At 46.6% G+C, this 19,689-nt stretch overlaps 7 protein-coding genes across 7 annotated transcripts; 6 read left to right on the top strand and 1 right to left on the bottom strand.

Moving 5' to 3' along the window:
- The first annotated feature begins 1,596 nt into the window (after positions 1 to 1,596).
- On the top strand, positions 1,597 to 3,045 carry BO83DRAFT_453673 (pectinesterase precursor). Its single transcript, XM_025536919.1, has 5 exons — positions 1,597 to 1,788; positions 1,840 to 1,947; positions 2,020 to 2,411; positions 2,468 to 2,532; positions 2,584 to 3,045. Exons 1-5 carry the CDS (start codon positions 1,627 to 1,629, stop codon positions 2,979 to 2,981), a joined length of 1,125 nt encoding a protein of 374 aa, XP_025384142.1. The 5' UTR covers positions 1,597 to 1,626; the 3' UTR covers positions 2,982 to 3,045.
- A 338-nt stretch (positions 3,046 to 3,383) lies between these two features.
- Positions 3,384 to 6,768, top strand: BO83DRAFT_402162 (uncharacterized protein; the record flags this gene model as incomplete). Its single annotated transcript, XM_025533511.1, has 9 exons — positions 3,384 to 3,451; positions 3,517 to 3,709; positions 3,767 to 4,183; positions 4,664 to 4,774; positions 4,847 to 4,890; positions 4,921 to 5,460; positions 5,508 to 5,657; positions 5,706 to 5,974; positions 6,005 to 6,768. The coding sequence occupies 9 exons, from the start codon at positions 3,384 to 3,386 to the stop codon at positions 6,766 to 6,768; spliced, it is 2,556 nt and encodes an 851-aa protein (XP_025384141.1).
- A 2,041-nt stretch (positions 6,769 to 8,809) lies between these two features.
- On the top strand, positions 8,810 to 10,583 carry BO83DRAFT_381640 (glycoside hydrolase family 71 protein). The gene has a single exon (XM_025532030.1). It carries the CDS (start codon positions 9,083 to 9,085, stop codon positions 10,478 to 10,480), a length of 1,398 nt encoding a protein of 465 aa, XP_025384140.1. The 5' UTR covers positions 8,810 to 9,082; the 3' UTR covers positions 10,481 to 10,583.
- Positions 10,584 to 13,958: 3,375 nt separating this feature from the next.
- BO83DRAFT_392358 (uncharacterized protein) lies at positions 13,959 to 14,540 on the top strand (the record flags this gene model as incomplete). Its single annotated transcript, XM_025532936.1, has 2 exons — positions 13,959 to 13,993; positions 14,120 to 14,540. 2 exons carry the CDS (start codon positions 13,959 to 13,961, stop codon positions 14,538 to 14,540), a joined length of 456 nt encoding a protein of 151 aa, XP_025384139.1.
- A 1,155-nt stretch (positions 14,541 to 15,695) lies between these two features.
- Positions 15,696 to 16,658, top strand: BO83DRAFT_411073 (uncharacterized protein; the record flags this gene model as incomplete). Its single annotated transcript, XM_025534278.1, has 2 exons — positions 15,696 to 15,891; positions 15,949 to 16,658. The coding sequence occupies 2 exons, from the start codon at positions 15,696 to 15,698 to the stop codon at positions 16,656 to 16,658; spliced, it is 906 nt and encodes a 301-aa protein (XP_025384138.1).
- A 603-nt stretch (positions 16,659 to 17,261) lies between these two features.
- On the bottom strand, positions 17,262 to 17,897 carry BO83DRAFT_125363 (uncharacterized protein). The gene is made up of 2 exons (XM_025526059.1): positions 17,629 to 17,897; positions 17,262 to 17,550 (listed from the first exon to the last, which is right to left on the bottom strand). Exons 1-2 carry the CDS (start codon positions 17,841 to 17,843, stop codon positions 17,439 to 17,441), a joined length of 327 nt encoding a protein of 108 aa, XP_025384137.1. The 5' UTR covers positions 17,844 to 17,897; the 3' UTR covers positions 17,262 to 17,438.
- Positions 17,898 to 18,621: 724 nt separating this feature from the next.
- BO83DRAFT_392356 (uncharacterized protein) lies at positions 18,622 to 19,083 on the top strand (the record flags this gene model as incomplete). Its single annotated transcript, XM_025532935.1, has 1 exon — positions 18,622 to 19,083. The coding sequence occupies one exon, from the start codon at positions 18,622 to 18,624 to the stop codon at positions 19,081 to 19,083; it is 462 nt and encodes a 153-aa protein (XP_025384136.1).
- Between the last annotated feature and the right edge of the window lie 606 nt (positions 19,084 to 19,689).

Here is a 19,689-nt window from a genome sequence, read left to right as displayed (position 1 = left end):
GTGAGAAGTTACTCTACGACAACACGCCAAGTCCTCAGTTAACCCAAATTTGCGATATGAGTTTGTATGAAAATATGACCTGTCGACAATCGCAGCTGATTAAGGTTGATTCCGCTACGGAAACTTCCTGATTAGGAAGGCAGCTAGGCGATTAGGTTGGGTAACACATGATATCGTGAGTACCAACGTGCATGCTCAAAATATGGAATGAAGATGTATCCGATTATGCACGCTTTGAATTCCCAGCCTCGGCTCGTGTTACTATGATCTGTCTGTGCAATCAGAGCCTTTCAGCTTGAGCTGTCCCATTCCGTCACACCCGGGCCTGCAACCTCGGGAGATGCCTTTCCTGGCCGAGTTAGAGTCTGCCCCATGATATGTGGCAATATGTGCCGTGCATCTGGGGAGGACGTTGTCTTCCCGTGGGAGAAAGTGTGGGTTGCTGCAAGTTCATGACCCAGATTGATTGACTGGTAATCGTAGCAGCTTTAAGCTTATCGACATCACTGAAGCACCAGTCAAGTGGATCTACCCTATGTAAGACATTGACTTCTGCTGAAGAAGATCGATATTTCCCTAAACAGACGTCGTCGCCCTCCAATAGCCACCTATAGCAAAGCACCACGGTAATTGAGCAAAGACCCAGAGATAGTTCCCCTCGACCAGTCTACTTCATGTCCATAAATGGGTTCATATAAGGAATAGATTAATTGCCGGGTAAATAACGGCAAAGTTGATTCCGGAGAATTTTGAGTTTGAGTTGTCAACTTGAAACAACCGTTTGCGCCGGGGCTCTGGGAAGAGGGAGACCCGCCTGGTCCTGTCCACTTATATCTTAATTTATCCACGTTGTAAGCTGGACTAGCTTAAGTCTGCTAGGTTTCACTCCCAGGAGCCAATTTGTGCCACGATCATGAGCTGGCCAGGTTCACCAATTGAATTCTTTCTTTGCAAGCCAAAGGTGACCACGATTCGGTGTTCAGTGGATAGGTCGAAGCTCTAGATACTTGACCCCTGAGCGGTGTAAGTTAGCTTCCGTTGATCGCTTCAGCTGGCGGCGGGTAAACACCCACTGAAGGATTCGTGTCTCACACGTTACTTCAGCCGAGCGTTTCAAAGCGGCGCGGATGGCTTTGGCAATTAAAGCTTCATCCTTGTTGCCTTTTTACCCACAGTAATAAAAAGATAAAGGAAAAATCCCGAGGCTGTGGGACAGGTATTATAGGCGACTCATGAATCAGCTTAAGGTACGAGGACATGGCTATTCGATTGCAGTTGGATAGATGCATGAGCCTGTCAGAGTCAGATCGATCCGCAACATGAATGGGTCCCGCTGGGATCTGCTCCGCTTGGCTCACCCCCTGTCATTCTTCCAAAAAAAATATGGGACTGTCTGCTCCTTGCAGGTCGATCAACTTTTTTTCCGTTGACGATCATGTTCGACTTTTTGTTTGCGCAAGCACTACTAGTCTGCCCACTTAGGAGACTTCACATTAATTGGTTCAGTTGAGGGGCCGCACGGATGACGATGTAAATAAAAGCGCGCTGGAGCTCACCTGCCAGATTTTTGCACAACAGCCGGCATGCGATCAATGGGTTTCGATCACCAAGTCACTCCCTACCACCATGGGCTCCTCGATGCCTCTTGTCGGCCATAGTCTGGCCATCTTTATCTGTGCGGCGGTAATGATGAGCGTTAGTATTATGGCGGTCGCGTTGCGCACTTTTGTTCGTGTTTATACGGTTCGAGCTTTTGGGTGGGACGACGCTCTAATGGTTTTCGCATTGGTGGGAATCCTGATCTTCTCACAAATACGACAACTGCTGATATTCAATTAGGCTTTGTTCATAGCCCTGGATGCATGTTGGATGGTTGCATCGAAGCGAGGGGTTGGCCATAAGAACGAGGACTTTACTAATTATAGTACAATGGAGCAGGCACTTCTGGTAGGTCTCTTTTCTTTTCTACCAACACGCGAGTGAACCCATAACCATTCCGATAGAACTAACCATTGTTAGTGGTGGTGGTTATGTCAAATGCTCTATAGTTGGTCTGCCGCTATCACCAAAATATCAATCGCTATTGCCCTACTCAGACTAGCTGTGCACAAAGCTCACCGCATTGTTTTGTGGACGGTGACTGGTGTTGTAATAATCGCTGGAATCATGCTTTGGCTAGTGTTCCTCGCCGGCTGCCAACCAGTGTCTTATTTCTGGTCGCATGTGAATGGAAGACATGAAGGAACATGCATACGTCGGCAGATACTGTTGGATGTTGGCTATCTCTATAGTTTCCTGATTGTGCTGTCCGATGTGACACTCGGGATCATGCCAGCCGTTCTGATCTGGCACCTGCAAATGGACCGCCGGACAAAGATTGCATTAGCCGGAGTCCTCAGCCTAGGAGCCCTGTACGTGCACTATAACTTTGACAACTTGGAAAGGGAAGATGCTGAACCTGTTCTAGAGAAAGTGTCGCCGTGATTATCCGAATCCCATATCTGCATACTTACCATGACACCAACCTTCTATGTGAGTTTACCCAGACCTTCCATCCCGTCACCACCTCCCTAACCCCTGCAGACGCAACCTACCAAATCGACTTTTGGTCCATCATCGAGATCGGAATCGGCATTACCGCAGGGAGCCTCGCCACCCTTCGCCCGTTATTCCTTTGGGTCTTCGAAACTCGATCATACTTTGGTGGTAACTCGCGTAGCAAAAAGCAAGGCGAAGAGGAGCATCCTCTGTCGAACCTATCCACGGATGCTGAAAGGTTACATAACCCAAGCAATTGGGGTGGGGAATTTGCTCCAGGAAAGTCAAAAAGTCGTCTAGTAACCACCGTCACATCTCGTCTGAGCCATTCGGATAGGAATCAGGATGCTATGACCTTGGGTGCTGGGTCATGGCAGGCACTTTATCAGGTCAATATTCAGACAACAATCAAGATATCGGAGGGAGTGGATGAAGCAATATAATTGTGTTCCCGGACTCTTGTATATACTTTCATTTGTACTTTGTTATACTGACGTACCAACTAATTAATAGAGAGAAGACACTTCGCGTGAGCATACTTTCCACGATAAGACGTGAAAGAAAACATTATAATTTATGCAGTTGTCACTGTCAGAATGTCGGGTTATGATTTACCACTCTCCGGAGGGCATGGCGAACCGAGGACGGAACGGTGGATGGCAGTTCGAGCCGTCCCGCATGCCAAGTTCATCCGACAAATCATATGCTCAGACACGAAGTATACAGAAAGCATCAGCATGTCTATAAAGCCCGTGCAGGGCCTCTGATGGAGTGATACTTCCAATGCAACGAATTCATCCTAACATCTTCTACCAACCAACTCTCAAAGCGACAACCCAACCAACATGTCTACCCCCTTCGACCTTCGCAACCCCGGACGCCCGATCCATGTCGGCGTTGTCTTGTTGAATACGTAAGTCTCATGCTTAAGAAAAAAGAATTATTCCCCAAACGGCCATCTAATTAACGACGATACAGCGTAACCGAACACCTCGACATCGCCCCCGTTGGCTTTTTCCACAACTTCAGCACCTCCTTCATCAAACACCTCCCACCCTTCGCCATCTCCGACGACCTCAGATCCCAGGCCCTAGACTTCGTCACTCACTGGGTCACAGAAGACGGCACGACCCCGGGCTCCCTAAGCGGGAACCTCAAAGTCATCCCCACGGTACTATCCTCCCCCAATCCACACACCACACCACAAGCACATCATTAACTTCCACAGGACTCCTTCGCCACCTGCCCACCCCTCGACATCGTGCTCATCGGCGCCGGCCAAATGGGCTACCAAGCCACCACCACCGAGAAGGACTTCCTCCGGAAGTGCTACGCCGAATGTTCCGCGTTCTTGTCTGTTTGCGGTGCGTCTGACGCCCTCCTAGCCACCGGGATCTTGGAAGGCAAGACGGCGACAGGTCCACTTTCGTTTCTGCCATTGTTTCGTGAGATAGCGCCGGGCACAAACTGGGTGGAGAAGAGATGGGTGAGGGATGGGAAGATGTGGACTACGGGGACGTTGTTGAATGGCCTGGATATGATTGCTGCGTTTGGGAGGGAGGTTTGGGGTGGGGAGGGATCTTTGGTGGAACATGTCCTTCGGACAGGGTATTTTCCGAGCAGGAATGTGGATTATCAGGATGAGGTCTGAAGTTGGGGATTTGTTTTACTTTAAACTGTTGAGGCATTTGTCGCCCTGATGCTTGGGGAAGAGTGGTCAATGATACTATATATTTGTTCTAGCCGACGTGGCATAGTGCTTTTCCAACATACAGTATCGGGAGGAGATTAAGGTGATGGAGAGGGTGATTGGTGAGCCTGTGCAGGTCGCTAAGTTGTTGTAGTTACGGGTGGCCGTTTCCTCTCGAGGACTGTCGAGTATAGAAGTTATATTAGAGCAGAGTATTGTCTGATGGCGGGATAGTTATGCTGATTGCCATTGTCAGCAACATGGTATCAGCGCTAATCCTAATTGGGAGGTCCGGCTACACTTGCCATCCGCCCGTCAGCTCGGCTATTCTTTCCCTCCGCACTACCATATACTCCTTCGCCCTATTTGACCGTCATCACCATCGATCGTTCTTCAATCCAAGTATCCTTCGATTTTGGGAGTAACAAATGGAAGACGATTATAAGTATATGTGTCCACGTCCACGGAGCTCCAAAGCTTGCGATGCATGTAAAACGCGCAAAATCAGGTGTATACCCAACGAGAAAGGCGGCGGGAAAGACGCCTGTCGAAGGTATGGACTGATTTCGGAGTAATGTGCTCGTGGTATACCCTGTTAACTTGGGTAGATGCGCAAAGCTTGGATACACATGTACAGTTAATGGGAATTTTCCATCAACGACGTGAGTAGCCTGTTGTCACTTACCTTCAAGCCATTTGCTAACTGCGGAAAGAAGTACAAACAGCTCGAGTGGCCGAGTGTTGAGGGCTCCTACTCATCATGGTAACGATGTTATCTCGGGCCTAATTCGAAACCAGCCAAAAGCAGAAGAGGACGAGGTGATGCAGCTGCGTCAACTGCATTGCGGTGTATTGCAAGCCCGGAGTCTAGGCGAAGGGGATTCTCGTACCCAAATAGATACCAATTCTAACGTCGGTGATACCGTGGACTGCAATTCCAGGTCCAGCAAGATCAACTTGAATATGGACGAGGCCGAACAGCTACTATTGCAGTTCAAACACCAAAGGGCATACTTCCCGTTCATCGTGGTACCCGAGGAGACCACGGCGGCGTCATTGGCATCATCTCAACCCTTTCTATTACTGGCTATTCTGACCGTATCCTTGACGCGGAAGCCGCTTCTGCAGAAGAGGTTGGATGAACGATTCCGCCGTGTGCTAAGTGAGAGGGTTATATTCTATGGGGAAAAGAGCCTGGATTATGTTCAAGGTCTGCTGGTTTATATGGCATGGTATGCTAGAAGGTCCTTTTTAGTGAAGGGTATTGACTATGATCGAGGCGTCCGTTACATATCCGACCGCTCAGTCGCCAGGGTCAGCAGTTCATGCAGATACTTGTGACTATGATATCTGACTTGAAGCTTACGGAAAATATGCACGATCAGGCCCCTCGAGACATCTGCCTCGGGTGCTTTAGTCTTTCATCTTTGTGAGTCTGTGTCAAGTAGTCTGGGTAAGGGTCTAATTCGACGCACAGGTTATCCGTTGGCTTCCGCCGGCGTGGTGATGACGTCGCCTATAAGTATCTCAAAGAAGCAGTGAATGCCAATCAGCGATTAAATCAACCGTGTGATGAACAGTTTCAACTCTCGGAACTCCATATCCTATTTGAAGAGATAATGCGCTGCCAAATGGAATCTGGCCCTCTGAAATGCCCAATGACCAAACAACAGAGAGTCGAAGAGAAAATGGAATCTTTCCGCCTAGAACTACAGATATTTGAACGAGTACATGGTCCCAGCACCAGTAAGTAATATTACAAGCCACAGAGGCAAGATACTAACATACACACTGTCCCTGTACGTCTTCTATTATCATCACTCAAAGTGCATATCGCACTTCTACCTTTCCGAATTCTTGATCCTGGACCTAGCAGCATACCAAACCTCGACCGCTTCGTCGACCAAGGTACCTCCTGCGCCACTGAAATCCGGTCTTTTTTCGAATACTTCCTTTCCCTCTCACAGGGACAATACATATTATTCTCGGTTCGGGATTGGTGCCAATTGATTCTTATCATCAGCGCAGCCTCCGATATTTGTTTCCTACCTTCTTCTTCTATGAGCCCTATATGGAACGACTTCCAAATCAAGACACGATCAGGCATGCTAATCTACCTCGAGAGTCTTTCTCATCGAATCTCAAGACTTTCCGTCACGAAGGCTGGAGAGACCCCTGATGTATTCTTTATGTTCAAGTCGGTGTTGGATATTGTGCTGTCTAAATATGCTCCGACCAGCGGGGACTCTTCAGCTCTAACGTCAACAAGCAGTAGGGGAAACCCTTCTGTGAGAGAGGAACCTGGCCGGGATGTGGCTGCTATTTCATCCACACTTTCGACCCGCTGCCCCATGGTGAACGGGAGTATCCGAGAGTCAGAATTTTGGGAGGCTATGAAGCAGAGTGATCTGTACCTGGAAGGGTTGGCGAACGGGGTGAACGGTGAGGATGTGTACACATCGGGAGTAGATAGTTTGCTCGCTGATTGTGGGGACTGGCCGAGCATCTTTTCAGAATGGATCAACGTGTCAGTCAATTGAATGAGAGACATCCTTTAATGGGTGGAGGATCTACCCCAAAGTTTATCGGGAGGAGGTGCTGTAGGTTATGTTTGAGGATTCGCATAGCCTGACATTGTGATTCCATAATTGATTCTGAGCGAAGGTCTAATATGACTACACACCAATATCGAGTTTTCGCGAGGGATTTACGATGTAAGTATCGTCAGAGTTGCAGACGCATTTTTTTGAAAGCTGGTTGTGTAAGTTGGTCCCAGGACACTGATAAAGAGTATTGCAGCTTATCTGTCACCCCTGCCCATCATATCCGCCTACCAGGAATTGTTTACGCAGCAGATAGACCAGGACTCTTACCAAAACTCACATAGGAGGCATGATGGCTGACGAGCCTCCTTAGTCAACATCTCATCGGATCCAGTCCACGGGTGGATGATTTACTTAATTCTCTCGCGACAGCGACTTTGCATGGTCGCTTTCATCTGGGTATGACCGAAAAGCAACTTGAGGGAAGACATGCGATCAATCAAGCCAGAAAAATGGGAAAGCTCGCGAGGAATGCTTAGCATCCGAGAACGCTGAAGGTGTGGGAGTCCAGGGCCCAGGTACGAATGTTATCGACTGCTGTCGGTGATACTAGGCATATGACACTCACATTTCCAGATGTTTTGAGTTCCAAGGCCCGAGATAAGGACTTGCATTAGTATTATTGCTGTGGAGTAGGTCAGAATCCAATCAAGTATGTCGTCAATAGGCACCAAAGAACTACGAGGCGGACAAACTCAGCTCCTTGCGTGTTTCTCTGCGTACTTTTGCCATAACTCCTAATGGGCTTCGTAACTAGGCGGAAATAAATGTTGAAAGATGGGATTAAATTAGAAAGGTCCAAGGTCAGCCGCTGCAAATGAGAGGGACGTATGGGTTGGTGTGACTGGTACCCCTGCATACTACACGGAAGGCCGACCCGGTGAGAGAACTCAGGGTAGGTTTTAATAAGTAGACGTGGAGCAAGGAAAATGTTGAATCCTAAGTACGCTGCCAGGAATATGTTCCTGTGAGCAAATGAAGGAGATTTGCAGGGAGGTGGCAAACTAATTAGCAGTCACTAGCGGCGAGAGATATGGAGTCAAAAAATCGATTCCTGGGGCGAAGTTTTGGGATTCAGCCTTATATTAAGTTGTATTAATGTTAAGCTGTAGATCCTGGTGGACTCAGCTCGCAAATTTGACGGGGTTGTCTCTCTGATGCGTATTGGAAGGAAACTAAATAGGGACTCATATCGGACCTCCAACAGCAACCTTGCATCTTTTTCAAACCCTCGGTCAGAAGTGCAGTGCGACATGAACTGGTAAGTGCGGTGGTGGAGCCAAATTTCTGACAGGTCAGCTGTTGGTGAGTTGAGACTTGGTGAACCTGTTTCAGTTTGCACCAGCCCCTGGATAACTTCGTTTCATCGTAGAATTTTCGGCCCCATACACCCATGCTGCCGTTCGTTTTTATTGGTGTGTGCCCGGATGGTGATTTCTTGATGCAAGTATCCGCGTGGGTGCAGGGCTATCGCAGCATCAGCATTGGTGTTTGTGTCTCAGCGCCCCCACCAACACCGAGTCAGCGCTAAGCATAACCGCTACCCATTGGTGTGAACAGCCTTGCGCCGTTGCACCTTCGGATCCATTCAGAATATAAGCTAACGGCGTTCATTGGCGAACTGTAAATGAGATCATTCCGATTAAATTGCACTGACCACCTCAACCTGATAAGCTTCTGTTCTTTGTTTCCGATCCTTTGTCTACTTTTTGGCCGAGAAATGAACTATTCTCCCTTCGCCATGGTTTCAATCTTGAGCAACAAACTTGGGGTCCAAAATGCCCATTACACACTCACGCCATATTAATTTCCCACGAGGCTTTTTCGCATGCGACGCAATGACTCATGACTGGAAGAAATGTTCCTGATTTCCCTCACATCGACCCACGCGATGGATGTACACTCAGAAATGGATCTAGCAAACGCCCCGCCCTATGGCAACCAGCCTGTAACATGCCACAACCATCCTGACGGCTTGCATTAGTCTATCCTGATATTGCAGATGGGATAGAGAAAATTCTCCTATTGGTTACAACCCTGCATCGCCAGGTTCGGAGTATTGATTGGCTCGCATAAGGCAGCCGTTTATAAAGACTCGCATGCCTCCGAACCAGTCCCAGCATCACGCCCACTTTCCTTCACCACCCTCCCGGGCTCTTCGCCCACAGTCACTCCTTTATCGAACTACTACAGTTCATACTCCATTCTTCAATTCTATTCCACTCGTGCAGATAGGCTAGAAGCCCTCACGATGATAAAATTCTTGTTCATTGCCCTTTTCGGGCTCCTATGGGCTAAGCAGGCGCTGGGCGCCGCCGTGTTCGCCCACTTCATCGTCGGCAACGCATGGAACTATACACTCACAGACTGGGAGGATGACATGACACTGGCCCAGGAGGCCCATATCGACGCATTTGCCCTGAACATGGGTTACGGTGACTCGTCCACCGCAACGCAGGCTGCTCTCGCGTTCGAAGCAGCCAACAAAGTCGACTTCAAGCTTTTCTTTTCCTTCGACTACGAAGGAGGCACCGGTGCCTGGCCAGAATCTGACATCCTCACTTACCTTAACAAGTACGCCTCCAACTCCGCCCACTACAAGTACAACGGCAAGGCGTTCGTCTCTACTTTCGAGGGTACCGCCTACGCGACGGACTGGAAGTCCATCAAATCTCAGGTAGACTGCTTCTTCGTCCCGGACTGGTCTTCTCTCGGCGCAGAGGGCGCCTATGAGGCTGGCGGTGGAGGTATCGTCGACGGCCTTTTTAGCTGGGGTGCCTGGCCTAACGGTCCGAACAACATGAGCAATGCGACGGATCTCACGTACCTCGACCTCGACATCCCCTACATGATGCCCGCCTCTCCATGGTTCTACACCAACCTCGCCTCGTACAGCAAGAACTGGCTATGGCGCGGTGATAGCTTGTGGCACGATCGGTGGGAGCAGATCTGGGATCTGCAGCCGGAGTGGGTGGAGATCCTTACCTGGAACGACTACGGCGAAAGCCACTACATCGGTCCCATCCGCGAAGATGCAATTAGTCTCATGACGACTGGTGGTGCACCGCTGAACTACATCGAGAACATGCCCCATGATGGATGGAGAGACCTTCTTCCTTTTGCAATCGACACTTACGTGAAAGGAAACGCAACTCTCGGCGACGAAGACATCGTCACCTGGTACCGACCGAACCCGTCGGAGTCCTGCGGCACAGGAGGTACTACCGGAAACACAGCCAGTGAGGGACAGACGCTATACCCGCCCGCTGAAGTGGCCGAGAACAAGATCTTCTACTCAGCGATGCTTCACTCGCATGCCAATGTCACTGTCACTGTTGGTGGCACGTCGTTGGGCGCTACTTGGGCCAAACACGGCCGGAACAGCGGCGCAGGACTCTACCACGGTGCCGTGGAGTATGGTAGTGCGACTGGGAAGGTGGTGGTTAGTATCACCCGGGATGGGGAGACGCTGGCCAGCGTGGCTGGTCAGTCGATTAACGCGACGTGTGTAAGTGACTTGTCCAACTGGAATGCTTGGGTTGGATCTAGCGTTGCGAAGAAGACGAATTCCCGTCGTGATGCTACACTCCCACTGAAGAGTAGACATGCGCACCGTCATGTTGGGAGAGGACATAACCGCTTTCATTGATGCAGGCATAGTGGGAGTTTAGATTTCAATTCAATTCGGTACAATGTATATTTCTTTTCCAAGGTTTATCGTACGGTGAACATCAAACACGCGGTGATTCATGAGATATTTTAAGGATTACAACACAAGATATATAATGAGTAAGATACACAGCGTCACTTTGACGCCTATCTCAAGGATTAAAAGTATCAAGGAGATAGATAAAGGCATACGCACACGCACACACAATAACAGGGCGCACTTTCCTCTCGCCTTTAAGAGGTATGTTAGGTATGCGGTATTAGCTAGCGACTATACAGCCTGAGTCAGTATATTGGACATCTGCTTCTCATTCCAGTTCCATTGTATCCGATAGTGTTCATCTGCGCTGCGAAAGGGTATAAGGAAAGTCCACAATCGCAAAGCGCGGTCAGTGATGGAAGGCTAATTAGTGCCCACTGGAGAACTCTTTGGTATTATGCTTCGAATTGCGATTATGGGCTCAGCAGATACCCCAGCTAACTGTTATATTATATCTTCTTTCCAAAAGACAGCATGATAAATCTAGCTGCAGTGAATTTAGAAAAAATAATACATCTCTATATAAGTAGAATCACAGAATATAAAATACTAGATAATAATTAAAAATAAAGAAGATATCTTTATCTTCTTATTTAAATCAGTAATAAACTACTTTATATTAAAAAGTACCAGTCTTCTAATCTTTCTTTTTATTTATAAAATTATATTTAGCCCTTGGCGGTAGCTCTTCGGTCGTTATAATGATTGAATCATAATGCCGTGCAGCATGCTCCTGCCAAAAACGACCCGGGAGTATAACTGAGCGGCAAACATTAGATAGATACGAACATCGCATACGCCCACGGCATTACGGAACGATGATAACAAGACTAGCACTTTGAGAACAATGACTCATATCGAACAGTAATATTGACATTATTTTTTTGGTGATCCGCTTTTCCATCGACGCCATCATGACCACTTGCGGTGGCGCTGCCGGTGTACTTGATTCCAGAAACCTGGCACATTCTCCCTTCTCCCCTTCCCCTTCCTACTCCTCGCTTCCACCTTCTAACTTCCCCCTACTCACTTCTCCCTAACGCCTCGAAGCCTTCTGATGTCTAATACCAAAGCCTTCTACGATTCATTGCGCACCAAAACACTACAGGAAGAAATACCGAGATCGGAAACCCCCTAGTTCCACTCTTACGATCCTAACCCATTGTCGCCTACAATGGATGACTCCTTTGATCCTAAAATCAAGAAAATTATGCTCGGCATTGTCTTGTTGGGAGTGGGCTTTTTCGCATTTCTTACCCTTCTGGCCGGTGGCTACATTATGTACTAATTCCTTTCCTATCATAAAGTGCGACGACACGGTATCTAAGACTAACTTCGTTCGTCTACCTAGTCCACTATCTCCCGAGTCTGTCTACATTACGTACACTATTGACGATATGAGTGGACTGCTGCAAGGCATCGAAGGGGCCCTTCAACAAGGATATCGTGTCCAAGTCATCTTCGACAGGGTATAGAGGGATCCTAGGGTAGAGGATCATGGATAGAAATGAAAAGAGAAGCTCATGACTGATGACAATACTTGTCTCTAAAGGGCTTTTTTATAGTTGCTTGGTGAGTTGTTTGTCCTACTTAGGTTTGTCCGAACTATGCTTAAGTCGTTATTTTGAAAGGCGTTTTCGCTTTACCGCTAACTCGCTATTACCTCGTTGTGCGGGTCGTTATACAGTAAATAGTATTCCCATATTTGATCGACCCCTAATATGTAAGATTATAGCCTTAAAGTATCTTATCTTTGAAGCGAGAGGATGGCTTAGCCCCGGTAAATTACTTAAATTCAGAAAAATACCTCCAAAAGCGCATGCTGCCACTATAACTAACCATACCACTCAAATAGAATAGAGAAAAAGAAATAAATAAAATATATTATAATTAAACAGTTAATTACCAGTGACATCCTTTCTCTGTCTTTACTCTAATTTACTATTTCCTGCTTCCTATGTGGTTTTTCTTTTTATTTAGGACATGCTGCCTCGCCTACTTTAGTAGAGTATATTTAGATTATGTATTCTGAGATATTCATTCTCTGTCTTAATAAGGTATAACTAAATACTTGTTAACTAGGTTGAACCTGTTAATTTATCAGCTATTGAAGTATTTATTTATATATAGACTAGTCTTTTTTTCTAATAAAGCAAGATTTATCTTATTATAATTTATATCTTGTAATCTAGGTCTCCTCAACATGATTTAGTATGACTATGATAATTATCCCATGGAATCTTCTATTATTAATAGAAAGAAGAGCTGGGACGAGATGATATGGGATATCAGAATTAGAGAATAAAGTATCATGTTAGATGGTTCTCTAGCCTTGGATAGCACGTGCTTAGACAGCCACTGCGGAAGAAGTAGCGGCCCATCAGAAAGGCTGCCGGCCTCAGGCATGGTCGGCTTGCGAGATCTCAGTTTGAATCGGTAGCTTGGGGGACCTTGTCTAAAATCACACCATACCTAAAAATATTTCCGTCGGCTATATTTTAGGAAACATGTCTGTACTGGTCATCATATTACACTCCCATCTACTAATTTCACTGTCACGGAGCATCTATCTGTTATCGTAGACAATCCTTAGCTGCTGGCTGCAACTTGCTGCCCAAGATATCTAGGAACACCTGTTCGAAAGATGGACAAACTTGGTACTCTCGTATTTGGCCTGTGGCTCTACTGGGATGATAGTATTGGAGCATTCGTGCCATCTAATGAGGATGCGTGATGATTCATTGCCGAAGAAACAACTCGAACAACGAGCTCAAAGACTATGAAGCATATTCGACTTCCCGCGCAGATAGTTTATTCAAGAAAAACACTGGGAAGACAAAGGTATTGAAAGGGCGGATTAAGTTAGAAATAAAACTATTAGAAAGTCCTGTGTGAAGGTATGAAATTCGTAGCAACAGTGAACGCCCCGTCAGTCCAAGAAAACTAACGAGTGGTTGAAAGTCCACAAGATGAAATTGAATTGCACGACCATGTTACTGAGTAACAGTACTCTAAGAAGTGCACCGACATTGCCGGTTTTGCGACTGCGCCTAGTGACGATATGGGTACAGTCAATGCCGTTAGCCATAAGTACCATGTCGCAATAGAATTGGGAGCAATAATTCAATTTGAATATAAATAGTATAAAAGCTGCGAATAGAGCTGCAAAAGAAGAGGATGTATGTACGGCGAACGGTGACCGACAATAACTAATGATGGCGGCCTCGCCTGGGAATGGTACCAGGAAGACCAGATATGCGAAGGCTGCGATATTTGGGGAAGCTATCGCATCCGACGTGATGTTATGATTGGGCGTACAACAAAATGGCCAACATTGATTACTGCCGTGAGAATTGATCTTTTTCTCGTGGTCAACTTGGCACTGCGCTCGGATGTGGTCAACGAAAGCCAACTTAACATGGGCCTCACCACACTGAAGAAATCCAAGCCAAGGTTTAAGTACAACTCGCACCGGGTGCAGGGGCAGAAGCAGATATAGATGAGCGAGAGGGTGCTGCCATCAATTTATAATCGCGGGTTACGAGCACGGAGAAAATAATAGCTAACATAACTGTTTAGATTGGCTAGGTGCCCCGACTTCGATAAGCCCAACTGTATTATCTACAACTATGGCAATGTCGGCCCACTCCTTGTAGTTCTTCCTGAGCACGAAGTTCATATAGAACTCGTTTTAGAACTAGCCCGGGATTGTGCTATGTTAGGCTCCGACGATAAACAAAGTCTAGCCGACCGGGGAGAAGTTGTTGATATGTTAGCCGCACACCCCCAACAGCCTTCTCCGCACATGTTCCCAGGTCAGCAGCAGCAACAGGGTGCACCAAACATGAACCATGGCCCTCAAGGGTCTTACTTCATCCTCTTCAGCACGCCCATACTGTACGTGGAACAGCCTCACTGGTATGATCGGCTGCTGGACGTATTGCTCGGCGAGGATGAAACCCAAAGAGACAGCTTGACGTCGGTCTATCCATGCTGTTAGAGACAAACTCTGGATAGTAACCGCACGAGGGATATCTTATCTTTAACGCACGCAGCTAAAAAGAGGAGAGCTAGGCACTGAAAGATACTGGAGAAGTCCAATCATACCCCTACTCCAATCAGAACGATCCCAGGTAGTTATAGACTAATTTCAGGCCCCATTCAAGGCTTTGCACAGGGTACACAGGTCCCCATGCGAGTGATTGCGTGTCTCCAAGATCTAGCTCGCAGGTTCACTGTGACTGTAGCTTCAAAGTCTTCAAGATACGAATCTTTTAGATCGTGGCCGTCAATCATAATGAGGTGGTTGGAAGGATGATCCGCCGATTCAATTATATCTACCCCACCATATTAGTGTTTGGGCTACAGGCTGCATTAATGGGCAGCCTGCTCAATCTATATCGGTTCCATTGACTTGATTGTGGCATTTTACTTTCAGATAATGGCGCGTATAATAAGCTAGGTACGTAGTAGGTGCCGCTGTTAACCCTGCCAGCTGAACCACTAGCAAGGACATACTAGGTAAAACTCGATGACTGAGTGATTAGCAGCCTACATCATAACATCAGATATTTGGACAATTACTATACGCTATATTGAGAATAGACAATTTTTCTGTGCGAACGCAATCACTATACAGTATGATGGTAATGAATGAACAATGCCCGTGTATAGGAGATGGCTTCCTTCTATTACCAGTCATGGAAATCAAGACCTTGACCGTGGCAAAGAATCTCCTTTTTGCCGTCGACATTGCTCGGGCGCGCTCACCGATGAGGCATGGGAAATAGGTGTGGCAAAGATTCAGGGCATCGACATGCATGTGTGTTCCGGGCGCAGCTGAGCCTGCTGAGGGGAAGCGGAGAAAGTCCCTAATGGTTTCAGTTTGGCGGGCTCCACTTGCGACGGAGCTAAAACATGAAGGTCCAGTTATATCGACTGGGCCAAATCCCGAAAGACATATACTATTCGGAGCTGAGCGCAGCAAAGCAAATGTTGACTCGAGGTGACAACCGAGACGATACGCCATCCTTCCAGTCGTATGTTTCCTGAAACTATAAAAGCCTTCTCAAGAAACACCCATCCATCTTCGCATCATCAGAGCCCATTTTTACCAGTACCGTTTATTCTATCACCTTTGAGTCATATTTGCACCATGTCCTCAACTTCCGATGCTTCCTGGGAAGTTTCTTTCCTTCAGGTTCAGACCACCACAGCAGATGCTGTCACGGATACTCTCTATGCCAATGGCCACATGCAGGTTCCTGTTGTTGTTGTTATCAAAGCCATTGATCCTGAGTCGGCTGCAACATATAAGCTGAAGGATTCAGACCTCGAGAAAATAAAATTGGGTGATTACGACGATGAAACTCCAGCCACGGAATTATCGGGGTCATGGAGTTAATCAGCCACAGAAAACGAATTCGACCACGCATTGCCAACCTCGAGAAAAGAGCCCCAAACGGACTTATCCCTTGCGGATGGGGACCCTCAAAGAAAGCGCTACTGGGTGACAACGACAAAGATCGAAAACAAAAGGATTGGAGCCAGTATTGAACAGCCTGATGGTACTGTTGTACATACAGCGAGTGCAGGCTTTGATTCCAAAGTCACTCTCCGGAGTATAGACCCAGTGGAATATACAATGAATGACTTGAATATTGAACAAGAGGATACCGCCGATGGCAATTTTTATTCTCCGAACTATCACTGGTACTGGGATCAAGACAATTACTATCTCACCAGCAAGATATACGATTTCCGAAAGGTTAAACTGTATGGTTATGATGGTGGCACTGATCCATACCTGAAATATTCCACCGGCTTCTTTTCGGTGCACGAGCCTTGCAACATCTTCTATTATTGGCTGATGGGCTCCAAGGAGACGCTTACAGTGGGGAGGGGACTTATGACAACTGAGATTACGATAAATCAAAGAGCCAACGCCATGTGCTGTACCCGTATGCGGTTCGAAGGGGCAAATCCATGGAAAGAGCATCATTGGTGGGAGGGTAAATTTACCATCTACGACAAATTTGGCAATTCGGGCATTTTTTTCATGGGCTATGATGAAGATCGTAATCAGCTGCAGATCTCAACTAAAGGATATGAGGGTTGACATGCTTTGTCCCAATACGGAAAATGGAATTGTGGGGTTCCTGTGATGTTGTCGTGTTTTGAATCCGTGAGATTTTGATACGAATTCTTTTTATCATATAGCTAAGGCGTCTTGCTATCGGACAATGTCGCTTGCATTATCGTTGTTGATCCCGCAAAGGTTGAGAAGTACACATAGGACGTGCATTAGCTTTTGATCCGTTGATGGACATAGAGTGGTCTAGTGACTGGGGTAGTCTTCGAGTGTAGAATACTAATGGTAGATTCCCCCACCCTGAAGAAACGACAAGGTTTGTACTAGCTTTCCCCATGAAGTAAAGGATTTCGGTCAATACCATGTATTACTAAATTATCTAGCTATTTTTACATTGAGAAAAGGAGAAAGGAACGACAAGGACGGGTTCAGCGGTATCACATAACGAGATGAAGAGATTTTGGATACCTTTGGTACATCCATCGGTGCGTAGAGGATCAGACCAAAATAAAGAAAATCTCAGGAGCGGCGGAACTCCGTGCGTCCGTGAAAGGTCGTGAGGATGGTATCACATCGATAGTGGAAGCAAAAGAAGGAAAAGAAAGAAAAAGAAAAGACAAATATCTAACCAACCAGAAATGGCTGAATATATGACGACCCTGACCTTATGCCTAAGGATATAGACATATATCACTTCATCATTTCTAGTTATCATGGGAAAAATAAAGCAAAAGGCTGCCGCAGCATAAAATTCCTCAGCCCTTGGCCTTGGATGTTGTTGGTCCCAGGTTCCGGACTAATCGAGACTTATCCGAATATAACCTTGAAATGGCCTCGCCGCTCATATAGAGCTTTTAGGAGTTGACCACCATCATTCTGGTTGTAAAGAACACAGTTGGGTTCATTAATGAGGGGAGCACTGATTTGACATGCCCAATCATGTTAGCCGTCCATACCTCCCAACAAGCCCAGTTTGTTATGGGAGTGAGGTACATACAATATCTTTGTCAGGCCCCAAAGAAACATAAGTAACAATAATATGCCCATAAAGACGCATGTGAGGAACTCCCGACTTTCATCACTCAGATGGGGGACCAAGAATGAAGGATAGCAGGAAGTTAGTTTGGTAAATGATCGACGGCTTGCGTTCATGGTCTGAGATTCCGGCATTCTTGATCTTATGGTGTGATGCTTTGGCCTTTCGGATTCCATGGCGTAATTAGCTGGAGTCAGATACGAGGGTGTCAGAGTGGAGGTGAAAAGGAGGAATCAGGAAAGGGAAATGGGCTGGGACAAATATATACATTTGTTTGTACAGCTACTAATGATGATGCACGTTGACGGAGGTCGGTTCCAGCGGCTACTCGTTGCTGACGCTCTATAGCTATTTTTAGATCTGGAGCAACATAACAGGGAAGGCCGCATAGTCACCATAGTGGAATAGCAGAAGAGGTATCAATAGTCAGACATTTGTCTACAGTCGCACTCGATGCCTATTGTTAGGAACATCTCTCTCCCTCGCTGAACTGACGTGATTTATCGTCTTTGGTTTGTCGGTTAGCGCATCCATCATTTACTGTCTGTCTTTCATTTGACTATCAGTGTAATTCCTTGATGATACTGTCGCTGAATAATTTTTGGGGTTGATTCAGTGGTAAGCTGTGATTGCACCTGGATAATGAAATATTTTAAGTTCCCGAAGGTGATGGTGCAGTGCACGTCTGATAGGTATAAGGGGGCACAAGTTATATCTGTGGCTTAAGTGGATTTTATGCTATCTAACTATTGTAAGTCTTGGAGTAGTATTTCACTGAGCATCAGTCAAGCAGGCTATCGTTTTACAATGATGTAACCCCTACCACAGAACTTCACCAAACCATAATAACCGTATTGCATATAAAGGCTCCCTAGGCGCCCCGAGTGATTAATATGGTAGATCTTTTTATTTCCTATTCATATTCAAGCGGTGCCTTCAGGGACTACAGTAAGGATGGCCACAGTGTATCATTTCGTGAGCAGTATCCAAGGCTTGACCTTGTCCGCACGATCCTACTGCTATAGTCTGTGCACTCGGGTTCTTCCACTGAGTATTGAGGATAATGATGACATAGTCGCTGTTACCTATACAGCAACAGCAGGTACTTTGATGGCGTCACCCACAAGGCGCCGTAGCGGCGAGTACAATTTCCGTCCATGCGTATCATCATTGGCTACGGTGACGAGAGAGATTTGCTCTATTAAGAAGAGAGAATCTCCAGTTAGAGATTCTATCTTTTTACCTAACAACACCCTCACACGCAAAAGCCCTCCAACTCAAAACAATACTGTTAAGCCAGCCCTCGAATATACCAGTCAACCTGCTAAGCTCATCTACTTTACATACCCCAGTGCCGATGCGGAAGCGCTGCTGCGAGCAATTGAAGGGATCCTGAACAAGCAGGCTGTATCATAACCACCTTGAACATCTGGACTTCTCTGACAGCGGTCCGTTTGTGCTAACATTTTTCTTCGGCATTTCGTCTTGAATTACAATTCAGCCGAGGCGATATGCAGGTCCAGCAAGCATTGGCAACCGCCCACAATTACTGTGATATCAACTGCCACATTTGTCACATCAAGGAGAATATCCGGCATGACCAAAGGCCGACGGGGAGATGGCTACTAAGAGTACACAGCTCAACACCAAATAAATGCCAAATATAAGTCTCGCTTCAGATAATATAAGTACATACGACCACAGGGTGTGGAAAACAGGGCTTCCCGTCCGCTCAGCCGTACTTAAGCCACACGCCGGGAGGTTAGTAGTTGGGTGGGTGACCACCAGCGAATCCCTTCTGTTGTATGTATTTTTCTTCCTTTGTTTTTGATTTTTTTTATGTATCTTGTCTCTTTTGTTCCGTGTAGTGGCTGATGGATGGTTTCATGGTTGTGGTGACCTTGTGGTGGGTGGACTCCACTTGGATCCGACATATGGTTCGAGAGGAGTAGCATCGTAGTCACAAGACGATTTATTCTATGTTTCAGAAGTAAACACTGCAATTTTCTCTCCAATAATACT

The sequence above is a fragment of the Aspergillus eucalypticola genome (assembly GCF_003184535.1).
Source record: "Aspergillus eucalypticola CBS 122712 chromosome Unknown BO83scaffold_29, whole genome shotgun sequence".
Classification (NCBI taxonomy): Eukaryota; Fungi; Ascomycota; class Eurotiomycetes; order Eurotiales; family Aspergillaceae; genus Aspergillus; species Aspergillus eucalypticola.
This window is presented reverse-complemented; position numbering and strand designations above follow the sequence as displayed.

Excerpts from the sequence above, each read along its gene's own strand:
- BO83DRAFT_453673 (XM_025536919.1), top strand. The coding sequence starts at position 1,627 with ATGGGCTCCTCGATGCCTCTTGTCGGCCATAGTCTGGCCATCTTTATC. Across the intron at positions 1,789-1,839 it reads CTCTAATGGTTTTCGCATTG|GCTTTGTTCATAGCCCTGGA; the intron begins GTGGGAATCCTG and ends ATATTCAATTAG. Across the intron at positions 1,948-2,019 it reads CAATGGAGCAGGCACTTCTG|TGGTGGTGGTTATGTCAAAT; the intron begins GTAGGTCTCTTT and ends AACCATTGTTAG.
- BO83DRAFT_125363 (XM_025526059.1), bottom strand. The coding sequence starts at position 17,843 with ATGGAATCCGAAAGGCCAAAGCATCACACCATAAGATCAAGAATGCCG. Across the intron at positions 17,551-17,628 it reads TGGGGCCTGACAAAGATATT|TGCTCCCCTCATTAATGAAC; the intron begins GTATGTACCTCA and ends ATGTCAAATCAG.
- BO83DRAFT_381640 (XM_025532030.1), top strand. The coding sequence starts at position 9,083 with ATGATAAAATTCTTGTTCATTGCCCTTTTCGGGCTCCTATGGGCTAAG.